The sequence below is a fragment of the Lentinus tigrinus genome (genome assembly GCF_003813185.1).
Source record: "Lentinus tigrinus ALCF2SS1-7 unplaced genomic scaffold L226scaffold_7, whole genome shotgun sequence".
In the NCBI taxonomy this organism is placed as follows: Eukaryota; Fungi; Basidiomycota; class Agaricomycetes; order Polyporales; family Polyporaceae; genus Lentinus; species Lentinus tigrinus.
In genome coordinates, this window is record NW_027137916.1 from 1,387,414 (window position 1) to 1,407,511 (window position 20,098).

Genomic DNA, 20,098 nt, shown 5'->3' on the forward strand with positions numbered 1-20,098 from the left:
TATCCGTAGATCTACACGATATTTGATGTTGTACAACACAACTACTGTTGGCGAACTTCATTGCCCCCTGAGCTTCCGGAACAGGGCCCCGCCCGCCACGGTCACTTTCTCGACGTCTCTGCACGTCAGGCTGTACCTCAGCCCGCGTTCGAGGAACCCGCCGTTGAGCACTGCGTCCTTCTCTGCCTTGCCCCGCAACAGGTTGACGTTGGCGATCTTCTCGCCTGGGGAGCGGCTGCCTGGGGCGAAGCTATCCTCCATGACCTCGTCGATTCCGTGCAAGTGTGACTCGTACAACGATGAGGTGGTGATGACCAGGCTGCGAGGTTCGAGGAGGAGCGTTAGGATCGGTGTCGGGTCGATTGGCCGCCCTGTCTCGGAGGGTGCTCCCATCATGCCGGCAGGAGCTCCTTGTGAGGAAGGGGGAGGGGCCTGTGGACTTGGATTAGACGGATCGTCCTGCTTGTACTGGTAGTAGTGGAAGATGGTGTGGGTGCCGAGGGATAGAGTGGCAACCACAGGATGGTATGCAGGTCCGTCCTCATGAGGCTGCGACTTCTCAGTCCTCGGCCGCTATCAATGGAAGAGAAAGATGACATGCCATGATGCCTTGTCCGGGTGCATACTGACGACGTGGGAGGTAAGCACACAAGGTCAGCTGACAGTGCAGAGGCGCAAAGGAACAAGCCACACCTCATTCATGATGACATGGTTTGGCTCGCCATGTGCAGAACCTTTGAACACGCCGAGGTCTCGAATACGTCCTATGACATCAGGACTACGAGGTGCGTAAGCACGGCGAACCGAGAGGAAGGAGAGTGCGGCCGCTCAGACTCACTACTGGTTCACGAAGGCGGGCATGTCCTGCGGAATCAGCGTCTGCTTTTTGGTGAGATCGCCGCCTGAAGCAATTTTTAGCACGCGCCCTTGAGGTCATGATAGTTTTGGCTACTCGCCCCATATCTGAAGCCTGGCCGGAATGTGATCAGCCCGCCGCTCACATTGACAGCCAACTTGATGATGAATATGTGCCACTGACCTGCGGTTGTTGAGGCGTTTCCACCATGGCTGGGGCGCCTCTTCAATCTATCCCATACCACGCAGAGTTCAGCGGCTTTCTCGGGAACAGAGTGGATGTCAGTGCATGCCTTTCGGATGAGATACTCCTCCTCGTCTTCTGTCACGAACTCAGGAATGTAGTAAGTGGAGGATGTACCGGGTACCAAGTAATCCTCCAGATTGATCGGGCTCATTCTGGAGGGCGGTTGGGGGTGGTTATGGCGTTCAATATGCTCGCTGAGGTACCTCCGATCGGATCATGGGAGTTTGCCACAAGGACTAGCTGGAGGTGCGGTGAAACCGAAGATGGCATGTGAGACGCCCAAGGAGAGTTCTTTGGCGTCATCGGACTTCATTATGGCTGCGTGGCATGTCCATGCATCTGGAAAGCGCGACGCTTCTTCGTTCATTTACGCCGTTTGTGGGCATTTCGGAGAGGCCGTACACCAAGCGTGATGTCTCATGTTGCACGCGTGACGAGGTGTGTACTTTTGTGAGCTCCTACTACGAGTTGCCGACTGCAAATATTTGGACGAGCATAGATCAGAGCGCTCAGTGCCACTAACCATCAGCTCCACGAGCGACGAAATGATTTGGCGAACCATCTACCACGCTCTTCCGTCAGTTGTCCAGGGTCTCGTGTATGAAGTGAGAACGCCGTTTCCATACGCTCCGCTCCAGAGAGGCTCCAAACTCATAGCTCTGACGCCATTACGGCGGGAAGACTGGACCCGCACCGGATGCTCAATGGCCGGACGGTCGTGGCTGCCAACCAAATGTCGACAGTGTTTTCAAGTGTATAGTAGGTACCGGGGTAGTGCTTATATTCCGTCTATCTCGGGTTGGCCAAACAGTGGCATCTGTCATTGCGTTGTACTGAACAATGGAGTAACTTCAACAGGAATTAGGAACGACCAAACTTAAATGGTAACAGTGACGTAACCCCAAAGCGGAGCCTACGCCGACCGAGCACGATGCGTCGCCCCAAGGTGACTCGAGTCAGCCCCGCAATAGCCAATCACTGCACACAAGCCACCAGGAGGCGATCGCACGACAGAGACCGAGTCCCAAATTTCCGGCTTTGCGTCTCGTTTGCGTCTCGTTTGCAGCTCTCAGCTCTGGGCCGGTGAACTCATCTACGTTCTTGGGAGGAACACCCCCACAGACGGTTGCAGGCTGCCGTCCGACACCAAACGAATGTCGAGCAAGACCAGCTGATCCAGCCGGTACGGGAAGCAGGAAGGGTCTCGTGCATTCTCGCTCTCCTAAACGCCTTCAGTCATGCATGCAAGGGCCGCGACACTATCGTGACGCTCACCATAAAACGCTCGAGCTCCCGGGCGGCAAGAGTCGCCAAGAAACCCTTTGTGGGCTGTTCGACCCGGCCATTGCCCTTCGTGCTGCGGAGCACGCTGGCTTGCCTGCTGTACGGCGTGTGGCCAACAAACTAATCTCCGAGGTCAGTCACCGCATGGTAGACATGGAGATTACGAACCTGGAACCTGATGGACATCTTCTGAGCCATCGTTATCTCCGGGAACGCCAGGTCATCGTGGTCGATGGTTCCCACAAAGGAGCCCACTATCGCCCTATCCAGCCGGTAGGCCGTGCCATACTGCGCAACTGGCGGCAGATCTACCGTCGGGCCTAGTCTTTTCCTTGAACCATTAGCATACGGAGTTTGCATGATCTCCTGCTTCACCGGGATCCCAGAGTCGTACTTGAGCAACGATGGGTGTGTACGCAGGACAGATGTGCTCACCACGACCAGAGCGGTGGAGACACCATTTTGAAGGCGTACATCATCCGATCCAAGAGCGGGGCCTTGCAGGTGAGTCGGTGGGTATATAGAACTGAAAGCGTTGTCGTCTGTGGACAACTGGACGACCGCCATGGCTGCTGTATGACCCGGAATTAGTGGATTGATGAAGTCTATCAGGATGTTCCGGGAGTTGCCACACGCACCACAAGTATTGGACCGGGCTAGGTGTTGACCTGCACGGACTTCTTATATACGGCACTAGATGTCTCTACCAGAAATGAAATTACAATCAGTGGGGCAACAGCACGGCAAAGAGTAAAGGACTCACGAGCGAGACGCGGACAGATGGTTCATGCTGAGGCAGGGTCCACTGTCGCACGTCTTGTTTGACATCCATATGGGAAGTGAGCATCACCGCTTCCGACGTTCGATAAACCATCGCTGAAACGCTCTTCCGCAGTGATCGGGTCATGCTGTACCCCGAGCGTATGTGTTGTCACGTAGGCGGAGAAACTATACCTGCCAGACGCACTTGTGATTTTCGTACCTGTAGTCGCGTATCGGCGACCACAGAAAGAAGCGGGATTTGGGGGCCGTGAGGATATACAGGGAGGTGTTTTAGACCCGAACGATCCAATTCTGGCTTCCAATTTGCGGCTCGCCAGGACTTCTGTCTCATTTATTTGGTCAGCAAAGTATCAATTTCCACTGTAGGACCTGCATCTCACCTGCCAATGACAACTAGCTCATAACCGCAGATGGCGCTTCTGCTCCAAGGCGCTACCCTCGAAGCGTCAAGTGAAAGGAAGACAGGACTCAGACAGATGCTGAGAGCCGAGACTCAAGCCCGGACAAGGGCGCCGCCAGGGACTCAGACCCTGCGTCTCATGTGTGCAGCAGCCACGGCCTGTTGTATGTTGTATGCCCGCCGGTGCTCAGGAAGTGCCGGGTGATTCGGTACATAAAATCATAAGCGACGTGGTCACCAAGGTCAAACCTTGCCAGACAGCGTCTCTTCGGTCCGAAATAGATGCTTCTGTGCCCTATCATTCAAGAGTTGAGAACGTTGAAGGCTGGTTCGGGACGTTTCGGATAGGAAGTACTGAGTGGCGGACGCCATCTTTGGGCTAGCTGATGGATAGAAGGCTGAGGATTTCAGGATAGCAACCAAGACAAGGTGTGCACATGCCGGTACAGATCGACATCAGGACCCAGGAAGTAGAGGAGAGGAACCGTCTTCGGCAGGCCGTCGAAACAGCTTCCCACAGCTTCCTGTCGGGCCCGAGTGGCCGGATGTGACGCCTAGTCATGCAACCTTCTCCCGGATCTCAGACACTTGCATCAGTAGGACAACGCTTTGTAGAGCGGAAGATGGAGTCATGCGGGCGATTGAGGTTCAAGATGATCGTCAACTCAATCAACTTACTCCTGATCACAGCCACTGCTTCCCGGCTTTCGCCGACCGTCTCGTCAAGTCGTATCTCTCTCGAGTCTCCTCCAAACGACGTGAAATATGCAGGTAGAACACATATCCATTGTGACACCCATGGAAGCATACAGTGAACAAGCCAAAGGTCCAAGATTATATTGCTACAGTATCATGTCATGCAGGATAGTAGATCCAAGTGAAAAAGAGTATAAACAACCGAACGTCTATGCGTCAGAGTCAGACTCGAGGTCGGACCAATCGCTATCGTTCCTCGCCGCCTCCAACTCCTCCTTGCTGATGATCTCCAACTCGTCCGACGCGTTGCTCGGACGCCTCTTAGGCTTGTCAGCAAGAGGGTTCGAGGAGAGCAGGAACGTGTCCTCCCCTGCAGACGACGACGTGAACGACTCGGCGCGGGTCATCGGTTGGGGGCTGCCTTCGGGGACGGACGGCGAAGGGGTCGCTTCGACAGAGACGAACGTCGCCGCATCGTCCGTGGCGGAGGGAGGAGGAAGCTCGGTGTCGGCAGTCGCGAACGTAGCGTCGGAGGTGTCGGTGGCAGAGGATGCGACGCGGGAGATCGCCTCCGGAGCCTGGATGCTAGGAGCCACTGCGTTGTGCGACGTAGAGGTAGGAGGGACTTCGGTATCAGCGGTTACGAACGTGGCGTCAGAGATGTCCGTAGCTTCGGAGGCAGTGGATGCGATGCGAGAGATCGCTTCGGGAGGCTGAACATCTGCAGTCGCCGATGAGATGGAGATCGGGGGCAAGATGTACTCGGAAGAAGAGGCAACGGATGGCACTTCCGTCGAGTTTTGAGCGTCTTCAAGCTCCTGTGGGGTAGTCGCTGCGGCTTCCTCCCCGACTTCAACGGATCTGGGTGTGGGCTCAACCAAAGGTGCTGTCTCTGCCTCTGGTGGAGCGGCAGCTACAGCGTCAGTCTCCTCAGGTGGGGAGATGGCGTCCGATGCAGGTGTCACTTCATTGGCGATAGCCGGCGCCTCGCCGTCTGCTGGTACAGGAGACGATGAGGCATCCGCGTCCGAGGCACACGGTTCAAGAGGAGCTTCAGACGCGGAAGCGTCAGATGCGGGCGTCGCCTCGACTTCGACTGTAGAAGGTGCAGGTTCAGCCACATCTATAGCGGAGTCGGCCACGTCAAGAAGGACATCCTCGTCGGTAGCGGGAATGGTGGGCGTATCCTCGACGGCAGACGTAGCGTCAAGGACTGGGGTAAGCTCTGCAGCAAGGGTATCCTCAACCTTGACTTCCTCGGCGGCGACAGCAAGGGTATCCTCGGCCTTGGTCTCCTCCTCAACGGCAGGGACAGCAGGCTCGGCCTCAAGCGACGACGCAGAGCTAGCACGCCGCTCTCGGCTACGCTCGCGCTCCCTCTCCCGGCTCTCTTCGATCCGGCGCTCGATGTGCTCAAGAGCGCGCTCAACCTCCTTCACGATCTCCTTGCGCCGACCCCGCACCTCGAGGTCGCCGTTGCTCTCCACAGCGTCGAGACGAATGAGCAAGGCATTGAGCGCGTTCTCGTACGCGTGCACGGGAGTGTTGTTGGACGTGTACGCGAGCTGGCCCGGCTCGTTTGAGTCGGCGGACTCGATACTGGCAGCATCCGAAGGGACCGGGTTGACGAAGTCGAGGTGCTCGGGGAACTCAAAGGTCTCCTCGAGCTTGCGGAGCGCAGCCTCGACCTCCTTGATCTCACCGAGGGAGAGCTTGCGTGCGCGACGGGCGCGGTAGAACTGGAGCAGCTTGGTCGCGACGGAGGGCGGGAGTGCCGGAGTACGGTGGAGGTGAGCGCCGTCAGTCGTGGGCTGGGTCTCCTCTGCCAAGCGAGAAGACGTGGACGGAGCAGACTCCTCGATCGGAACGTGGAAGTGGGTTTCCTTCGATTCGGAAGGACCAGCGACAGGCTGAGAGTCGGTAGACTGGGGTGAGTCGAAGAGGTCGGAGTAAAGTAGCACGAGAGACTCCTGGATGTCGGGGTCGGTCTCATTGCGGATACGTGCCTCGAGCTCCTCCTTCATGGTCGGAACCTGTTGCACAGGCTGAGCCGGAACGGAAACGGGCACCGAGGTGACTTGAGTAGGTACCTCGGCAGCCTTTCCCTTCCCTTTGCGATCCACAGGGGCGGGGGCAGACTCTGGGGAAGAGACAGGGACGTTGTGTGAACGGACAGGACCGTGCTGAGGTACAGAGGCGCTGGTGAGCATGGATCTGTTGCGAGTACAAGAGCATATGGGGCGTACCTGTTGCGACTCAACCTCCGCAGCAACTTGGGTCACTAATCCGACGAATGCGAGGAACGCCTCACGCTCCTGTGTTCGTTGGGCTTCTCGGGCCCGAGCGCGGCGTTGAGCTTCGCGAAGCTGCTGCTCTTGCATCCGCTGTGCCTGAAGGGCGCGAGCACGGCGCTCAGCCTCTTGACGTGCTGCAGCCTCTGCGAGCGCGAGTGTACGTTGTCGCTGAGCCTCGCGTTGACGAGCGAGGAGGTTCTGGCGACGCTCCTCCTCACGCCGAGCAGCGGCGACGACTAGGTCCTCCACGGGGTAGTATGTAGATGGACGATAAGGGAGGCACTGACGACGAGAGTGCTGCCGAGAATATACACAGGGGAAGGACGCGCGGTATACACCCTGAGCTTGTTGACGACGATAGGCTTCGGCCTGGCGCTGGCGTTGGATAGCTTGTACACGAGTGTACTCCTGCGCATCCCGCCAAGCCGCAGAATTGTAGTATCCGGCATCCGAATACGCATCCTGAGAGTAGATGTAGGACTGAGAGTTGAGTGGTGTGAGGATCAGCATGGTGAAGGATCTGCGAGGCGAATGGTGATAGAAGATGAAGATACTCTTCTGGCTGGGCGAAACCTCTGTGGCAAGCTATATAGTCTACCGCAGCAAGGCTTGGTCAGCAGAGGAAACGACGTGTCGACCGACGCGCGTCCATCCTGAGTCATTGCGGATGTGGTTACGCAGCCTGTGCTTGCAGACCTCGGACGTTGTGGAATGCGCGAGAGCAACACCGCTTATGGAGCTGCCGGAAAAGCTCGGGAAAGCGTGAGAAAGGAGACACGATCACGTGCACATTGGCAGTCGCGCCCCGAGAATGGCAATGGGACAAAGCCATACTGTAACCATACTGTTGCCGTAGGGTCAGGAGACGGGCTTCAGATCACAGTTTGTCGACGCGGCATTCTATATACTTCCGGAGTATATTGGGTGATGAAGCAGGAAAACCTGTCAACAACCAGCATTGCCTGTGACATATCACCTCCGGTAACCGCGAGTCAAATTGACAACTCAAGAAGGTCCAAGGCGAGAGGAGAGAGAGCTGCCTAGTCGTTACGTCGGAGTAAGGACACCCGCAAGCCACGAAGGGTGCAGTGTCGTATTGGTCGCTGTCACCCGTGACACAGGAGCTCCGTACGCCGCTCGGGAGAACGGTGCTTGCTTCGCTACCCCGGGAATATCTTGTGCTTAGTTGCGCCAAGACTGAGTCGCCGCGGTTGGGATACCATGGAAGGCATACGTGCACGACAGCTCCGGTGGCGGCAAACATTCCTGCAGGCAACCTTGCGCTCTCTTACGCTTCATTTGGCTTATGCAGTTCCTGAAGCTCTGTGATCACCACGCCGCACCTCCGCCGAGACAGCGCCGGGCGTCGATGCTCGCCAGAAGTCGAGCATCCGGTCAGATGGCTGGAAGACCGGAACCAATGTTCGGATGCGAACTGTCGGATCTTTTGCATGTTGCATGAAGTACTTGCCATACCCAAGCTGGAGACTCCCTCGATTAATATTGATATGTCAGAAGACTTGTTTGCTCGTGCTGCACAGAGCATACTGTACCACAAATTGCGAACATGTTGGAATGCCATCGAATGCGCATGTACAGTATGTCAGAGTCTGGGAGGAAGAGAACATTCGAAGACGTCATGGGCCTTGTACTTCTGGACGGCAAATCCCGTTTTGATGGGATCGGTGCGTGGGAACAGAAGCAATATTGAGGTGAGAACAAGTAAAAAGCTCGCGACGCGACGCGGTGTCCTCAAGGTTCTTGACCTTTTACCCCCATCATCCCGCTCGCTGCCACAAGCCTCCCCAGGCGCACCGCTCTTTGCTCGTTGTTCAAGATGCGTCTCTTCAAGCTCGCCGCCCTCGCGCTCCCGATTGCCGTCGCCAGTAAGTTCTCCCGCGGGAAGCGCTGACGCCGCGTGGGATGTTGAATTGGGTTGTAGACGCAATCAACATCGTTGGTCCCAACGAGAACGCGTACTGGTGTGTACTTTCGATTGCGCGTGTGTAAGGGTAACTGACGAGTCGCTTGTAGGGTTCAGAATGCGACCAACACTATCACTTGGTCGTTTAGCCAGGGCGACCCCAGCCCAATCAACATCAACGTTGTTAACGGCAACAACGCGACTCTCAATGGCATCTTCTCGATTGCTTCGTTCGTAAACGTGTCGGAGCAGGTGCGCTATATCGTATTGCCCTTCGAATGAAGTGCGTGAAGCTGACCCTGGTTACGCACTTTAGACCTTCACTGTGTGAGTGTTCAGCTTTTCGACCGGAGCTGGTGCCTTCGTTCCTGCAGCAGTAAGGTGGTGCAATTGCACCCTTAGGGGAACCTTGCTGATGGGTCGAGGTCCATGAACGCTCGATGAACGTGACATCGCGTCCACCGTGCTGGGTTCTGTGCTATTCTTGTCCTGTTCGCCCTCGAGACTATCACCACATCTCGGTCGCTGACCTGTTCGTTTTCTCCTTCCACAGTACCAACGTCACCCTCCGTCCAGGTGATGGCTACCAGGTCCAGTTCGTGAACACCTCGAACATCACCCAGGTTTTCGCCTCGAGCCCCAACTTCACTGTGAAGCCCCCTGGCAGTGAGTGCATCCCGCCGATACCGTCAGCGACTGTCTAATCTTCTGTGAAGCTGCTCTTGCTCCCACTGTGAGCCTGTCTAGCTCAGCTGCGAGCAGTACCGCCACGTCGCCGAGCTCCTCGTCCAGCACTGCGAGTGCGACTGGTGGTGCCAGTCACAACGGCGCCATGTCTCTCTCGACCAGCCAGGGAGTATTTGGTGTGATCGCCGCCTGCGGCGTTGCCTCTCTCTCTGCTCTCCTCCTCTAAGCAGGATGACCGGCCATCCTTGAAGAGTAATGGCTATTGCTCGGTGCCAGCCATCCCCGCCTCCCTTGTGCAGCCCTCCTCCCTCCCGAACAATGAACTCCGGAAACCTCGCATCAATGCGCATGGTCACGCTCTTTAACCTGTCCCCTCCTTTTGAACTGGTGAACTGTTGTGGATCTTCGTTCACATCTCCAGGGTTATATCTCAGGGTTGTGTCTCTTGTTGCGTCTTTATCTTGGCGTACAAGGTAGCTAGTTCTTTCTCGTCTTGGTTCTGTCGTCGTGTAGGGTTGTAGCATGTCTCCATAGCTCGCACCATGTGCCCCCCACGATGTACTCGTAGTTGCATGTTGTCGTATTGTGCCCTTATCGAACCCCCGTTGTTGTTTGTTTCTACGCTTGGCGCTTTCCGGGCCAACCAAAAGTCTTCATTGATTGACTCCATTGACGGTCGATCCGACCTGCACGTTGATGCAGCGCATAACACGCTATGTTACGCGTACACGCACAATCATTCAGCACTCAAGTCCCCGTTACTGTCCCTACGCTTGGCGTTCTTCCGACCAATCTCCTCCGCGCGAACTTGACCCGCTGAGCGCGGACAGCTGCAAGCGCAGCAAGAGCGCGGGGAACGGGAACCGTTCTGCCGGGTCGTGGGTGCACGCGAGTTTGGGATCTCTCGAGCCCGTTTCGCGGGAACTTCGCACCCTCATCCCCTTTCTTAACCGATCCCCTGGCCCCGGGACAAACGACGGCGGCGGCAAGCTACGTTCTTCATGAGTTCTCACCATGCCCCCACGCAACACCAACGCCAACGCCATGGCAGGACCAAGTCAACCCCAGGACGAGCTCACCCAGACCGTGTTTGGCGCGGTTGAGAGCCTCACGCAAGTTCGCAAGGCTGGCTTCCTATTGGAGACCTCGCTGGCGTTGATTGAGAGCGGGAGGTGAGTATTCGGCTTTTTTAGTGGCTGCGGATGGCGGGAAGGAAGGAGCGAGGCATAGGTGTTATCGTTCGTGACGAGCTAGCGGCGTAGGCGTAGGCTGAGGGGCGCGGCAGTAGGGGCCACCATGCTGCCAACGAAGGAGAAGGGATGGAAGGAGGATAGCGGACGTCGGTGCGCTCGTTGCTGACGTCTTTCCGCAGGTACGGCGAAGAAGTCGAAAATTACTTGGATGTCTACCTTCGAACCCCTGGGCTCGAGAAGAAGGACATCGCGAGAGCGCTGCTTGCAAGAGGGAATGCTCGCAAAACCGCAGGCGAGAGACTCCTCGCGAAAGCGCAGCAGGACTTCCAGGCCGTGGCGAAGCTTGACCCGTCCAACCGGGAGCTGCAGGGGTACCTCAGGAAAAGCAATATGGTACGTATCCCCTCTCCTTGTCGGTGCAGTCTTCCTCCATGAACGACACCTTTACACACGCCGCGCATAGATCCATTTCGTTGACGAACCTGCTTCACAACGAGCCCCACCCGAAATATGGGAGCGCATCGCCCGCTTCATCCCCAGGTATCATCTACGATCCTGGCTCTTCGTGTCGGCATTCCACAGGGACATCGCCGTCCGACTCATCTTCCACACAATCGACCTTTACTTTGGCGAGGACCAAGACCTCAATCGTGGCCTCGACATCTTTGACAGGGTCAAGGTAGACCCAGTGTTTGCAAGTCGTATCAAGGCGCTCCGATTGCACTGGGCGTACGAAGAGAACGACATGTTTGACCTCATGTGCCGTAAGTGTTCGGCATAGCTTCTCCCGGATCATGCTCATCCGTTGCTGTCAGGGATGTTTAAGTCTGCATTGCCGGCGTTCGGCGCGTTGCGAGAGTTCGAATGGATTGGATATCCAGAGTTCCGTGCCGACATGGTGCAAGCCGTGCTCCAGGCGCACCCGCACCTGCATACACTCGGACTGATCGGATGGCACTTCGATGCTGTCGGCGTGGTACGTCTGGACTGCGCAGCTCAAAGTTCCATGTGCTGAGTCTTCCACACCAGTCTGCGTTCAGCGGTCTACGCAGGTTCATCCTCCGCGCTGAAGACGATGACGGCTTCGCAGACATGGGCGAGGTCCGGACAGTTCTCGACCAGAACCAAGGGACACTCCGGCACCTTACGCTCGGTGCGTACCTCCAACGGAACCACTCTTGGGATCACGCCTTCCAGTCCGCGACGATTCGGAACCTAACACACCTCGAGCTCGTCGACACGAGGATCTCGCATGTCGTGCTGGCACGCATCGCGCACGCGCACCGGCTCGAGAGCCTCACACTCCACGGCACGTTCGAAGAGCCGTGCTCGGCGAGCGTCGTGTTCGGGAGCGATCACGTCATCGACGGCGTGCACACGTTCCTGCCTCACCTGGAGGAGTTCCGCTTCGTGATGGTCGGGCACGACGACGAGCTCGCACTGTTCCAGTCCGTGGCGCAATTCCTGCGCCAGCGACCGAAGCTGCGCAGGCTCGACCTCGGCAGCTGCCCGTGGGATTTAGTACATGGGGTGCTGCCGGACCTCGCGGGCCTGCGGGTGCTCAGGGTGCGCATCGCGAACCTGAACGAGAGTAATCTGGGGGCGCTGCTCAAGGCCGTACCTCGGGAAATGCAAGCGCTCCATCTGGAGTGCGCCGTGTCTGACAAGCCTATCGTATGTACTTCCACGTCATTCGCGTGTTCGTCACCTGACACAACATCGTAGCACGAGTACGCATCCGCCTTCATAATATTCCCCGCTATCACGATGCTGCATCTCGATAGCAACCGGAGACGACCCCAGCCCAACCTCCTTTCCGACAAGGAGTACCAGTTGCAAACCGAGCAGTGGACGTCGAACGCACGGAGTATTGCGCGCGCATTGCCCGCCATTGACTTCGTCGGTTGGCATGGCGAGCACTACGTGGTCGTGAGGGGCAGCGGGTGCGAGAAGGTGGAGCTCAAGGAGCTGCCGGCGCGGAGACGGCTCGACTGCGCAAAGGGCGTAGACTTCGGGAGCGAGGATGCGGCGTGGATGGAACGGAAGGACCTGCCGATGGACTATGAGACGCCGGGCCTGCAGCAGACGTGACGACCTTCATTTCCTCTGTGTGTGAGTCTTTTTCGCTTCCGATGCTGACTTCGTCCTGTTTTCTCCTTCTGTTATCGTGATATATATCCTGCAGGCTTGGATCGTAGATGGGCGTATATGGCTCTCGTTGCGATCTCGTTGTATCATTATCCATTGTTCGCATGACATCGTTTCGTAAGGAAACCCGAAATTAACCCCTGCCGAATCGAGGGCACGATCCAAACCAGCAACAGGTATGTCTACGCCAACTCGGTCTTCTGGAATTCCAGACGCTTTCGTCGTCAACCTATCCAGTACGAGACATTGTTTTCGTCTCAGGATCGCGAGACCGGGAATATGGGAGGTACGCTACCTCTCCCTCGCTGAACTATTGATAGACGTGCTGACTACGAGTCGGACCAGGCGCCTCAGTGGGACAATATGTATACTTGCACCCACGGTCAGTGAGGTCCTTGCAGAAACTCAGATAACGACGCAAGATCCTCCCGACCACCACCCAATTGACCTACCCCAGCTAAACTCTCCACGACAATGGGCGACCTATCAGACCATTCAGCTACCACGGCTGCCCTCTTTCAGCCTATACGGGTCGGGGAGATCGCTCTTGGCCATCGAGTGGTGTTCGCACCACTGACAAGATGCCGCGCGGACAAACGCGGTGTTCACACCGATATGGGGGTGGAATACTACGCCCAGCGGGCATCTGTCCCGGGGTCTCTCCTCATATCCGAGGCGACATACGTCTCGCGCGCCGCAGAAGGCAGGTCTGCGAACGCTCCAGGCGTGTGGAACGAGGAGCAGATTGCTGCTTGGAAGAAGGTATAGGTCTCGTCTATGAAGTGTGGTCCTTGTGTTCTCATCTTAGTCGTCAATTGGCAGATTGCAGATGCCGTCCATGAGAAGGGCTCGTATATATTCATGCAGCTCTGGGGATTGGGACGCGCTGCGCGTTTGGAGTACATACGGCAGCAGGACCCCAACTTCGCGTACGTCTCGGCGTCGGATATCCCACTCTCTGGGAAGGAGGAAATTCTGCGACCTCTGACAACGGACGGTATGTCTGAAGCTGGTATGATTTGTACTGTTGAATCTGGAGTCTGATTGATGATCGGCAGAGGTCAAGGAGTATGTTGCAGCATTCGCCCAAGCAGCGCACAATGCTGTGGTCGGGGCAGGCTTTGACGGTGTAGAGATTCATGCTGCGCATGGATACCTTATCGACCAGTTCACACAGGAGATGTCTAACAGGCGCACAGACGAGTACGGCGGGTCGATTGAAAACCGCTGTAGGTTTGCGTTGGAAGTGGTAGATGCGGTCAGCCAGGCGATCGGGGAGCAGAAGACCGCTATTAGAATCAGCCCGTGGAGTACCTTCCAAGGTGAGAGGACGTGCCCAGTCGCTCGGAGTTCATTTGTGCTGAACTTAAAATGTACAGATATGCGGATGCCTGATCCGATTCCAACCTTCACCCATCTGGTCACTCGATTGGCGGAGGACCATCCCAAGCTTGCCTACCTGCACCTTGTCGAGATCGGTGTCTCTGGAGCCACGGACACGATCCCTGCGGCGGGAGAGGTAAATCCCCGGCACATCTCCCCTTGGTAGCCCATGCTGACGGCATTTTTGACAGACAAACGAGTTCATCCGCAACATCTGGCTGCCTCGGCCTCTCGTCAATGCTGGGGGCTATACACGAGTGAAAGCCCTGAAAGTCGCGGAAGAGACAGGTCAGCTAATCGCGTTTGGGCGTGCGTTCATCAGCAATGTGAGTGAGGATTGGCACTGGCAGTTTACGGAGCATATGATGCTTACTATCATGTCCATTTCGTAGCCCGATCTCCCTCTCCGACTCATGAAGGACACTCCGTTGACCCCCTGGGATCGCGATGTGTTTTACACCCCAGAAGACCCGCACGGCTACATTGATTATCCTGCTGCAGTTGTGTGACTCATCATGTAGATCGGATGGGTCACGGCGTAGGTGGTTCCACCCGCGCCCTTCGTACCCTGGACCTATTAAGGCTCTGTTCAGCGACGCTGGCTGTAATGCAGGCTGACGCTCACTTTGCTCGGGGACGGCTGTCTGCCGTCATTGGTCCAGGAGGCACGTAGCAGTCATTCTTCCCTCGAGCCGTATCCTCTTCACATAACCCACAGAGCTCGATCGTCGAGTAGGCGAGCGTCTCATGGTGTGGCTTCATTAAATTTGCGGGCATGGACGGGTATTTGGGTCGAAAATCCAAGCAGTGGAGAGATCACGCTGCTGCCGTCGAGTGTGGGCTATGATATACTCCGAGTAGCAGACGAAAGACTCCGACATCGAGCAATAGCGGAGACAAGGAGGACGCCGTCTAGCTATGAGCATAGCCCTGTGCATATTGCAAACGGGCTTTGCTATCTTTGTGGAAAGACATGCCGCCTCCTGCCTAGTACCAAAGCCCACGCAAGTCGAAGATGCTCTAGAGTCCATGCCGGCGATGTCCCGTGCCGGTATAAGATGGTCAGTCCATGCTGATCCCACGCAGACAAAAGGTTCCGCATGCATTGCAGGACTGATCATTATCCCATGACAACCTCCGGTTGATTGCCTTACGAACATGGCCTTACTGATATGTCTTCCCGCAGAAATCCGGCCCCGGTCCGTACGCTGGAAATACCTATAAAGCGCTGCAAGACTACGGTGAGCAGCCAACGTCTCCCACCACGACAGAATTCCGTCGCGTGACACAGAGCAACCTCACACACGGCAAGATGAGCGACGTCCAGGACTCTGTGCTATTCCAACCCCTCCAAGTCGGTGATGTGAAACTCGGACATCGCGTAGTCCTTGCCCCGCTCACCCGCATTCGCGCCAACAACAAGCATGTTCACACCGATCTCGGCGTTACACACTACGCGCAGCGTGGCTCTGTCCCTGGTACACTCCTCGTCTCTGAAGCGACCTACATTGCGTCATTCGCTGGGGGTTATTCCCCACATGTACCTGGTATCTATACCGAGGAGCAGACCGCTGCCTGGAAACGGGTGAGTTGCACTCTCCGGACCCCGAGTTTCCTGTCTTCCTCAGCCAATGATGCATATACTAGGTCGCGGATGCCGTGCACGATAAGGGTTCTTTCCTCTACATACAGCTGTGGGCCCTTGGGCGTGCAGCTCTCCCAGCGAGTCTCAAGGCCGAAGACATCGGATATGAATATGTCTCGGCTTCGGACGTCCCGCTCAGTGAAAGACCGCAGGACGTGCCCCGTGCGCTCACCATCTCCGGCAAGCATGCAAAATGTCTGTGAATATCGTTGAGACACTTATGCTAGTTCTGGGCTGCAGAGATCAAGCAATACGTCCAGGCATATGCGCAAGCCGCACGCAATGCCGTGCACGGGGCCGGCTGCGACGGGGTCGAGATTCACGCTGCGCATGGGTACCTTATCGACCAGTTCACACAGGACCTCTCGAACAAGCGCACAGACGAATACGGCGGGTCGATAGAGAACCGGTGTCGGTTCGCCCTCGAGGTTATCGATGCTGTGGTGGCGGCAGTTGGAGCGAAAAAGACCGCGTTCCGTGTCAGTCCTTGGAGTACATTCCAAGGTCGGTGCTAGCATGCTTACTTTGACTCCTCTTCTGGAGGATGCTGAGAGAAACCCATAGATATGCGGATGGAAGATCCCATCCCGACGTTCACTTACCTTGTTTCGAAGGCCCTCGAGCGTCATCCGGACTTAGCGTACTTGAGTGTCATTGAGCCGGGTGTCGCAGGTGCGGGCGATATCAAAATTCGTTCGGGCGAGGTACGCTCCGTAGTTTCAGCTCATGACCTGCATATATGAGGTTTGACTTGATCACCTTCAGTCTAACGACTTTCTACGTAAACTCTGGCTCCCACGACCACTGATGTCTGCTGGACGATACACGAGGGAGTCTGCCATCAAGCGTGCCGATGAAACGGGAGAAATGATCGCCTTTGGACGGAGATTCATTGCGAACGTATGTCGTCACGGTCAAAATGGTCTGCTCTGGAGCTTGGTCACTTTCTGAACTGACTCCATATTCATCATAGCCGGACCTTCCTCTGCGCTTGCGGAAGAATATTCCACTTACCCCCTGGAACAGAGCTGTATACTTCGTCCCGGAAGACCCGCATGGATACAACGATTATCCTTTCGCAGAGAGTTCGAAGTTGTGAGGCTGCCACCTGCACGTTATCTTCTACCCTGATACTGTTAACTTGTACTTGTCTACCCCATTTCCAACCTGTCTAGTACACTTTCCACAATGACATTCAGTCTCCTAGTCTGCGATTAGCCGCTAGCTACATTGTATCCTCAAAGAATTCACTCTAGCCAGGCTATGCCAACCTACTTGGGGACTATGCTCCCTGCTTTGTATCACGCTCAATATATAAACATCGAGCAGCCGCGGCAGATGTTGCATTGATGGTGTCTTGAGGAGGTCTCACGGCGGCCAGTGTAAGGCTTTCGACGCCCTCAATGCGGGTTGTATCCCACGACAACTCCCGACCGGTCCCTGTAATCACCCCATATCCTTAGTAAGTCCGCAACAACTGGCTGTGATTGGCAGTTTCCTCGGACCGGCCCGTACTGGAGAAGGTATAAAGGCTCACCCTCTGTCTTGATACCGGTAGGTTCACGCTCCCCCGGCATCTACAGACAACCAAGCACGCAACTGCCAGTCATACAGGGTTCCGGTCCTTACTAATACCAATATGGGAGAGCATCCAGAAGCTGTGCCGACCCTCTTTCAGCCCGTCAAAGTCGGCGATGTGACGCTCGGCCACCGCGTCGTCCTCGCGCCGCTCACCCGCATGCGGGCGAACAACAAGCACGTTCACACCGACCTCGGGTTGACATACTACGCGCAGCGTGCCTCCGTTCCGGGGACCCTCCTCATCACAGAAGCGACCTTCATTGCGCCATACGCAGGGCACTTCTCCCCACACGCGCCTGGGGTCTGGAACGAGGAACAGATCGCAGCATGGAAACGCGTGGGTCTACATGCTCTTACCTGCAAAATGCTGCCGAGCTATAACCGTGTTGACCCCATCTCGAGTGCAGATCGCCGACGCCGTGCATGAGAAGAGTTCGTACCTGTACATGCAGATATGGGCCCTCGGACGTGCTGCTGTCCCTGCGGCATTGAAGGCCGAGAACCCCGACTATCCCTATGTCGCTCCTTCGGCGATCCCACTCAGCTCGCAGCCACAGGATGTTCCTCGTGAGCTGACAATACCCGGTAAGTATGAGGAACTTTCTGGCGTAATCTGTGAAACTCACTAGTCATCACAACGCAGAGATCAAGCAGTACGTCGAGGCCTTCGCCCAAGCCGCACGCAATGCCGTACACGGCGCAGGCTGCGATGGGGTCGAGGTCCATGCTGCCCATGGGTATCTCATCGACCAGTTCACCCAGGATGTGTCGAACAAGCGCACGGACGAGTATGGCGGTTCCATCGAGAATAGGTGCCGATTCGCGCTCGAAGTCATAGACGCCGTCGTTGCAGCAGTGGGTGCGAAGAAGACCGCGTTCCGTGTCAGCCCCTGGAGCACATTTCAAGGTGAGTGTACATATGCGCGATTGAGCCGAGTGAAGATTACGAGAGTTGACAGTCTTGTCTATTGCTAGACATGCGGATGGAAGACCCTGTGCCGACTTTCACTTACCTCGTCTCCCAGGTGCTCGAGCGGCACCCAGACATCGCATACTTGCATGTCGTGGAACCGGGGCTTGCAGGCGGCTGGGATATTGAGGCGCGCACAGGAGAGGTACGTCCACATCGTCAATCCGCAGGCGGCACATGAGCATCTTAATCGTGGCTTGCTCCTAGTCCAACGATTTCTTGCGTAAACTTTGGCTTCCACGTCCGTTCATTTCGGCCGGCCGATACACCAGAGAATCCGCTATCAAGCGTGCAGACGAGACCGGGGAGCTTATAGCCTTTGGTCGACGATTCATCTCGAACGTACGTCGTGGAGGTCCGCTTTGAGTTCCATGGTGACCTTCTGACATGTCGCTGCCTTTTTATCTTAGCCGGACCTTCCGCTGCGCCTGAGGAAGAACATTCCACTTACACCTTGGAACAGAGCTACGTACCATCTCCAAGAAGACCCGCATGGGTACATTGACTATCCGTTCGCGGAGGAGTCGAAGCCTGAAGGCATAGAGGCCCAGTAATGGCCAGATTCATAGTGCCCCTAATCAACCACTGTGACTGTATGAGCAACTTTAGAGTATAACGATGAACATGACAGTATGGTACCTTCATACGTGGTGCAGAACACAGATCTTTGGAATAGACCATAGGATGCCGCGCACTTCGTGTGTGGTATGACGATGGTATAAAGATTGTCAGGCTTCAGAGCAGATGAGGTTCATCTTGACGGAGCCATTGACTGAATATGAGCGTTGACTTCGGAAGCCTTTGCGGCGAGTCGGACGGACGCGGGGTCGTTGTTGAGGCGCGTCGCGTCGACACAGCCCTCGGCGTTGCCGAGCGTCAAGCTTGCCCGAAATACCGACCAGTGACCACGACCACGACCACGTTCACCGCCCGCAGCGGGCGAGCTCTTTCCCCTCCTTTCTCACCAACCACCATCGCGACCCACGATGGACGACTTCGTAAGCTCGAAAGGCGAACCCTCAGCGTCGGCGGTGACCACGACGTCGGCAACCGGAAGCTCCATGACGTTCCCCCAGGCGCTACAAACCATGCAGGAACCAGATGTGCGTATTGTGCCTGTGGCGAACTGGTATTATGTCTGTTCCTCGTTGATTGACCTGAATATATGCGTAGGTGAACATTTTCGTGGCGGCGCAACGCGGCGACGTTGAGACGATCCAGTCGCTCATAGAGTCTGGCAAGGCGAGCGCGACGGACCGGGACGAGCAGAACATCACTCCTCTTCACTGGGCCGCCATCAACGCACAGGTGGCTGCATGTCGCTATCTGCTCGAGCAGGGTGCGGAGGTCGATGCGCTGGGTGGTGACTTGGTCGCAACACCGATGCAATGGGCGGCGCGCAATGGGTACCTGTACGTGATCCAGCTGCTCATCGCGCATAACGCGGACCCCAACATCACCGACGCGCAAGGCTACAACACCCTCCACCTTGTCACACACTCATCTTCTGTCATGGCTCTGCTGTATCTCCTCCACCAGCCGATCAACGTCGATGCGCGCGACTCGCAAGGCCACACTTCGCTCATGTGGGCCGCATACCAGGGCGACGCGCTCTCTGTCGAACTCTTGCTCAAGCATGGCGCAAGTCCGAACACGAAAGATGATACTGGCCTCACACCGCTTCACTGGGCGGTTGTCCGAGGCAACCGGATATGCATCCGGAGGCTCGTCGAAGCGGGTGCGGACGTGCATGCGAAGGATGGGGAGGGCAGGACTGCGCGAGATATGGCTGTCGAGTTGAAGAGCTTGGGTGCATGGAAACGTGCGCTGGAGGAGGGTGGGTTCACGGAGGACGGTGTGCCTAAGCGGAAGCCCCTCAGCGAGGTGAGTAAGAGCGCCGTTTCCGCCGTAGCTCTAGTCTCACTCCCCGCAGAGAAACACGAAGATTGTCATCTTCTGCATGCCGACCCTCTTCCTCTTCTTGATGTTTATGACCCTCACGATTCTC

The 20,098-nt window shown here is 56.4% G+C and overlaps 7 protein-coding genes across 7 annotated transcripts; 5 read left to right on the forward strand and 2 right to left on the reverse strand.

Annotated features, from left to right (window-relative positions):
- Positions 1-5: 5 nt before the first annotated feature.
- L226DRAFT_552003 (uncharacterized protein) lies at positions 6-1,331 on the reverse strand. Its single transcript, XM_067682851.1, has 7 exons — positions 1,149-1,331; positions 1,040-1,086; positions 957-970; positions 839-902; positions 694-778; positions 602-625; positions 6-549 (listed from the first exon to the last, which is right to left on the reverse strand). The coding sequence occupies exons 1-7, from the start codon at positions 1,251-1,253 to the stop codon at positions 58-60; spliced, it is 831 nt and encodes a 276-aa protein (XP_067537849.1). The 5' UTR covers positions 1,254-1,331; the 3' UTR covers positions 6-57.
- Positions 1,332-2,179: 848 nt separating this feature from the next.
- Positions 2,180-2,658, reverse strand: L226DRAFT_533274 (uncharacterized protein). The gene is made up of 3 exons (XM_067680421.1): positions 2,555-2,658; positions 2,378-2,506; positions 2,180-2,324 (listed from the first exon to the last, which is right to left on the reverse strand). The coding sequence occupies exons 1-3, from the start codon at positions 2,582-2,584 to the stop codon at positions 2,196-2,198; spliced, it is 288 nt and encodes a 95-aa protein (XP_067537850.1). The 5' UTR covers positions 2,585-2,658; the 3' UTR covers positions 2,180-2,195.
- A 5,738-nt stretch (positions 2,659-8,396) lies between these two features.
- L226DRAFT_521861 (uncharacterized protein) lies at positions 8,397-9,396 on the forward strand (the record flags this gene model as incomplete). The annotated part of the gene is made up of 6 exons (XM_067678724.1): positions 8,397-8,445; positions 8,502-8,541; positions 8,594-8,735; positions 8,800-8,810; positions 9,037-9,149; positions 9,200-9,396. 6 exons carry the CDS (start codon positions 8,397-8,399, stop codon positions 9,394-9,396), a joined length of 552 nt encoding a protein of 183 aa, XP_067537851.1.
- Positions 9,397-9,993: 597 nt separating this feature from the next.
- L226DRAFT_533277 (uncharacterized protein) lies at positions 9,994-12,653 on the forward strand. The gene is made up of 6 exons (XM_067680422.1): positions 9,994-10,342; positions 10,543-10,756; positions 10,827-11,127; positions 11,179-11,339; positions 11,393-12,037; positions 12,089-12,653. The coding sequence occupies exons 1-6, from the start codon at positions 10,185-10,187 to the stop codon at positions 12,452-12,454; spliced, it is 1,845 nt and encodes a 614-aa protein (XP_067537852.1). The 5' UTR covers positions 9,994-10,184; the 3' UTR covers positions 12,455-12,653.
- A 332-nt stretch (positions 12,654-12,985) lies between these two features.
- Positions 12,986-14,403, forward strand: L226DRAFT_459969 (NADH:flavin oxidoreductase/NADH oxidase; the record flags this gene model as incomplete). The annotated part of the gene is made up of 6 exons (XM_067675560.1): positions 12,986-13,273; positions 13,334-13,508; positions 13,570-13,833; positions 13,891-14,030; positions 14,086-14,220; positions 14,287-14,403. The coding sequence occupies 6 exons, from the start codon at positions 12,986-12,988 to the stop codon at positions 14,401-14,403; spliced, it is 1,119 nt and encodes a 372-aa protein (XP_067537853.1).
- An 803-nt stretch (positions 14,404-15,206) lies between these two features.
- On the forward strand, positions 15,207-16,638 carry L226DRAFT_521863 (NADH:flavin oxidoreductase/NADH oxidase; the record flags this gene model as incomplete). The annotated part of the gene is made up of 6 exons (XM_067678725.1): positions 15,207-15,479; positions 15,542-15,701; positions 15,780-16,043; positions 16,104-16,243; positions 16,305-16,439; positions 16,513-16,638. 6 exons carry the CDS (start codon positions 15,207-15,209, stop codon positions 16,636-16,638), a joined length of 1,098 nt encoding a protein of 365 aa, XP_067537854.1.
- A 475-nt stretch (positions 16,639-17,113) lies between these two features.
- Positions 17,114-18,744, forward strand: L226DRAFT_533282 (NADH:flavin oxidoreductase/NADH oxidase). Its single transcript, XM_067680423.1, has 6 exons — positions 17,114-17,457; positions 17,528-17,705; positions 17,764-18,027; positions 18,096-18,235; positions 18,298-18,432; positions 18,501-18,744. The coding sequence occupies exons 1-6, from the start codon at positions 17,179-17,181 to the stop codon at positions 18,642-18,644; spliced, it is 1,140 nt and encodes a 379-aa protein (XP_067537855.1). The 5' UTR covers positions 17,114-17,178; the 3' UTR covers positions 18,645-18,744.
- Positions 18,745-20,098: the final 1,354 nt, after the last annotated feature.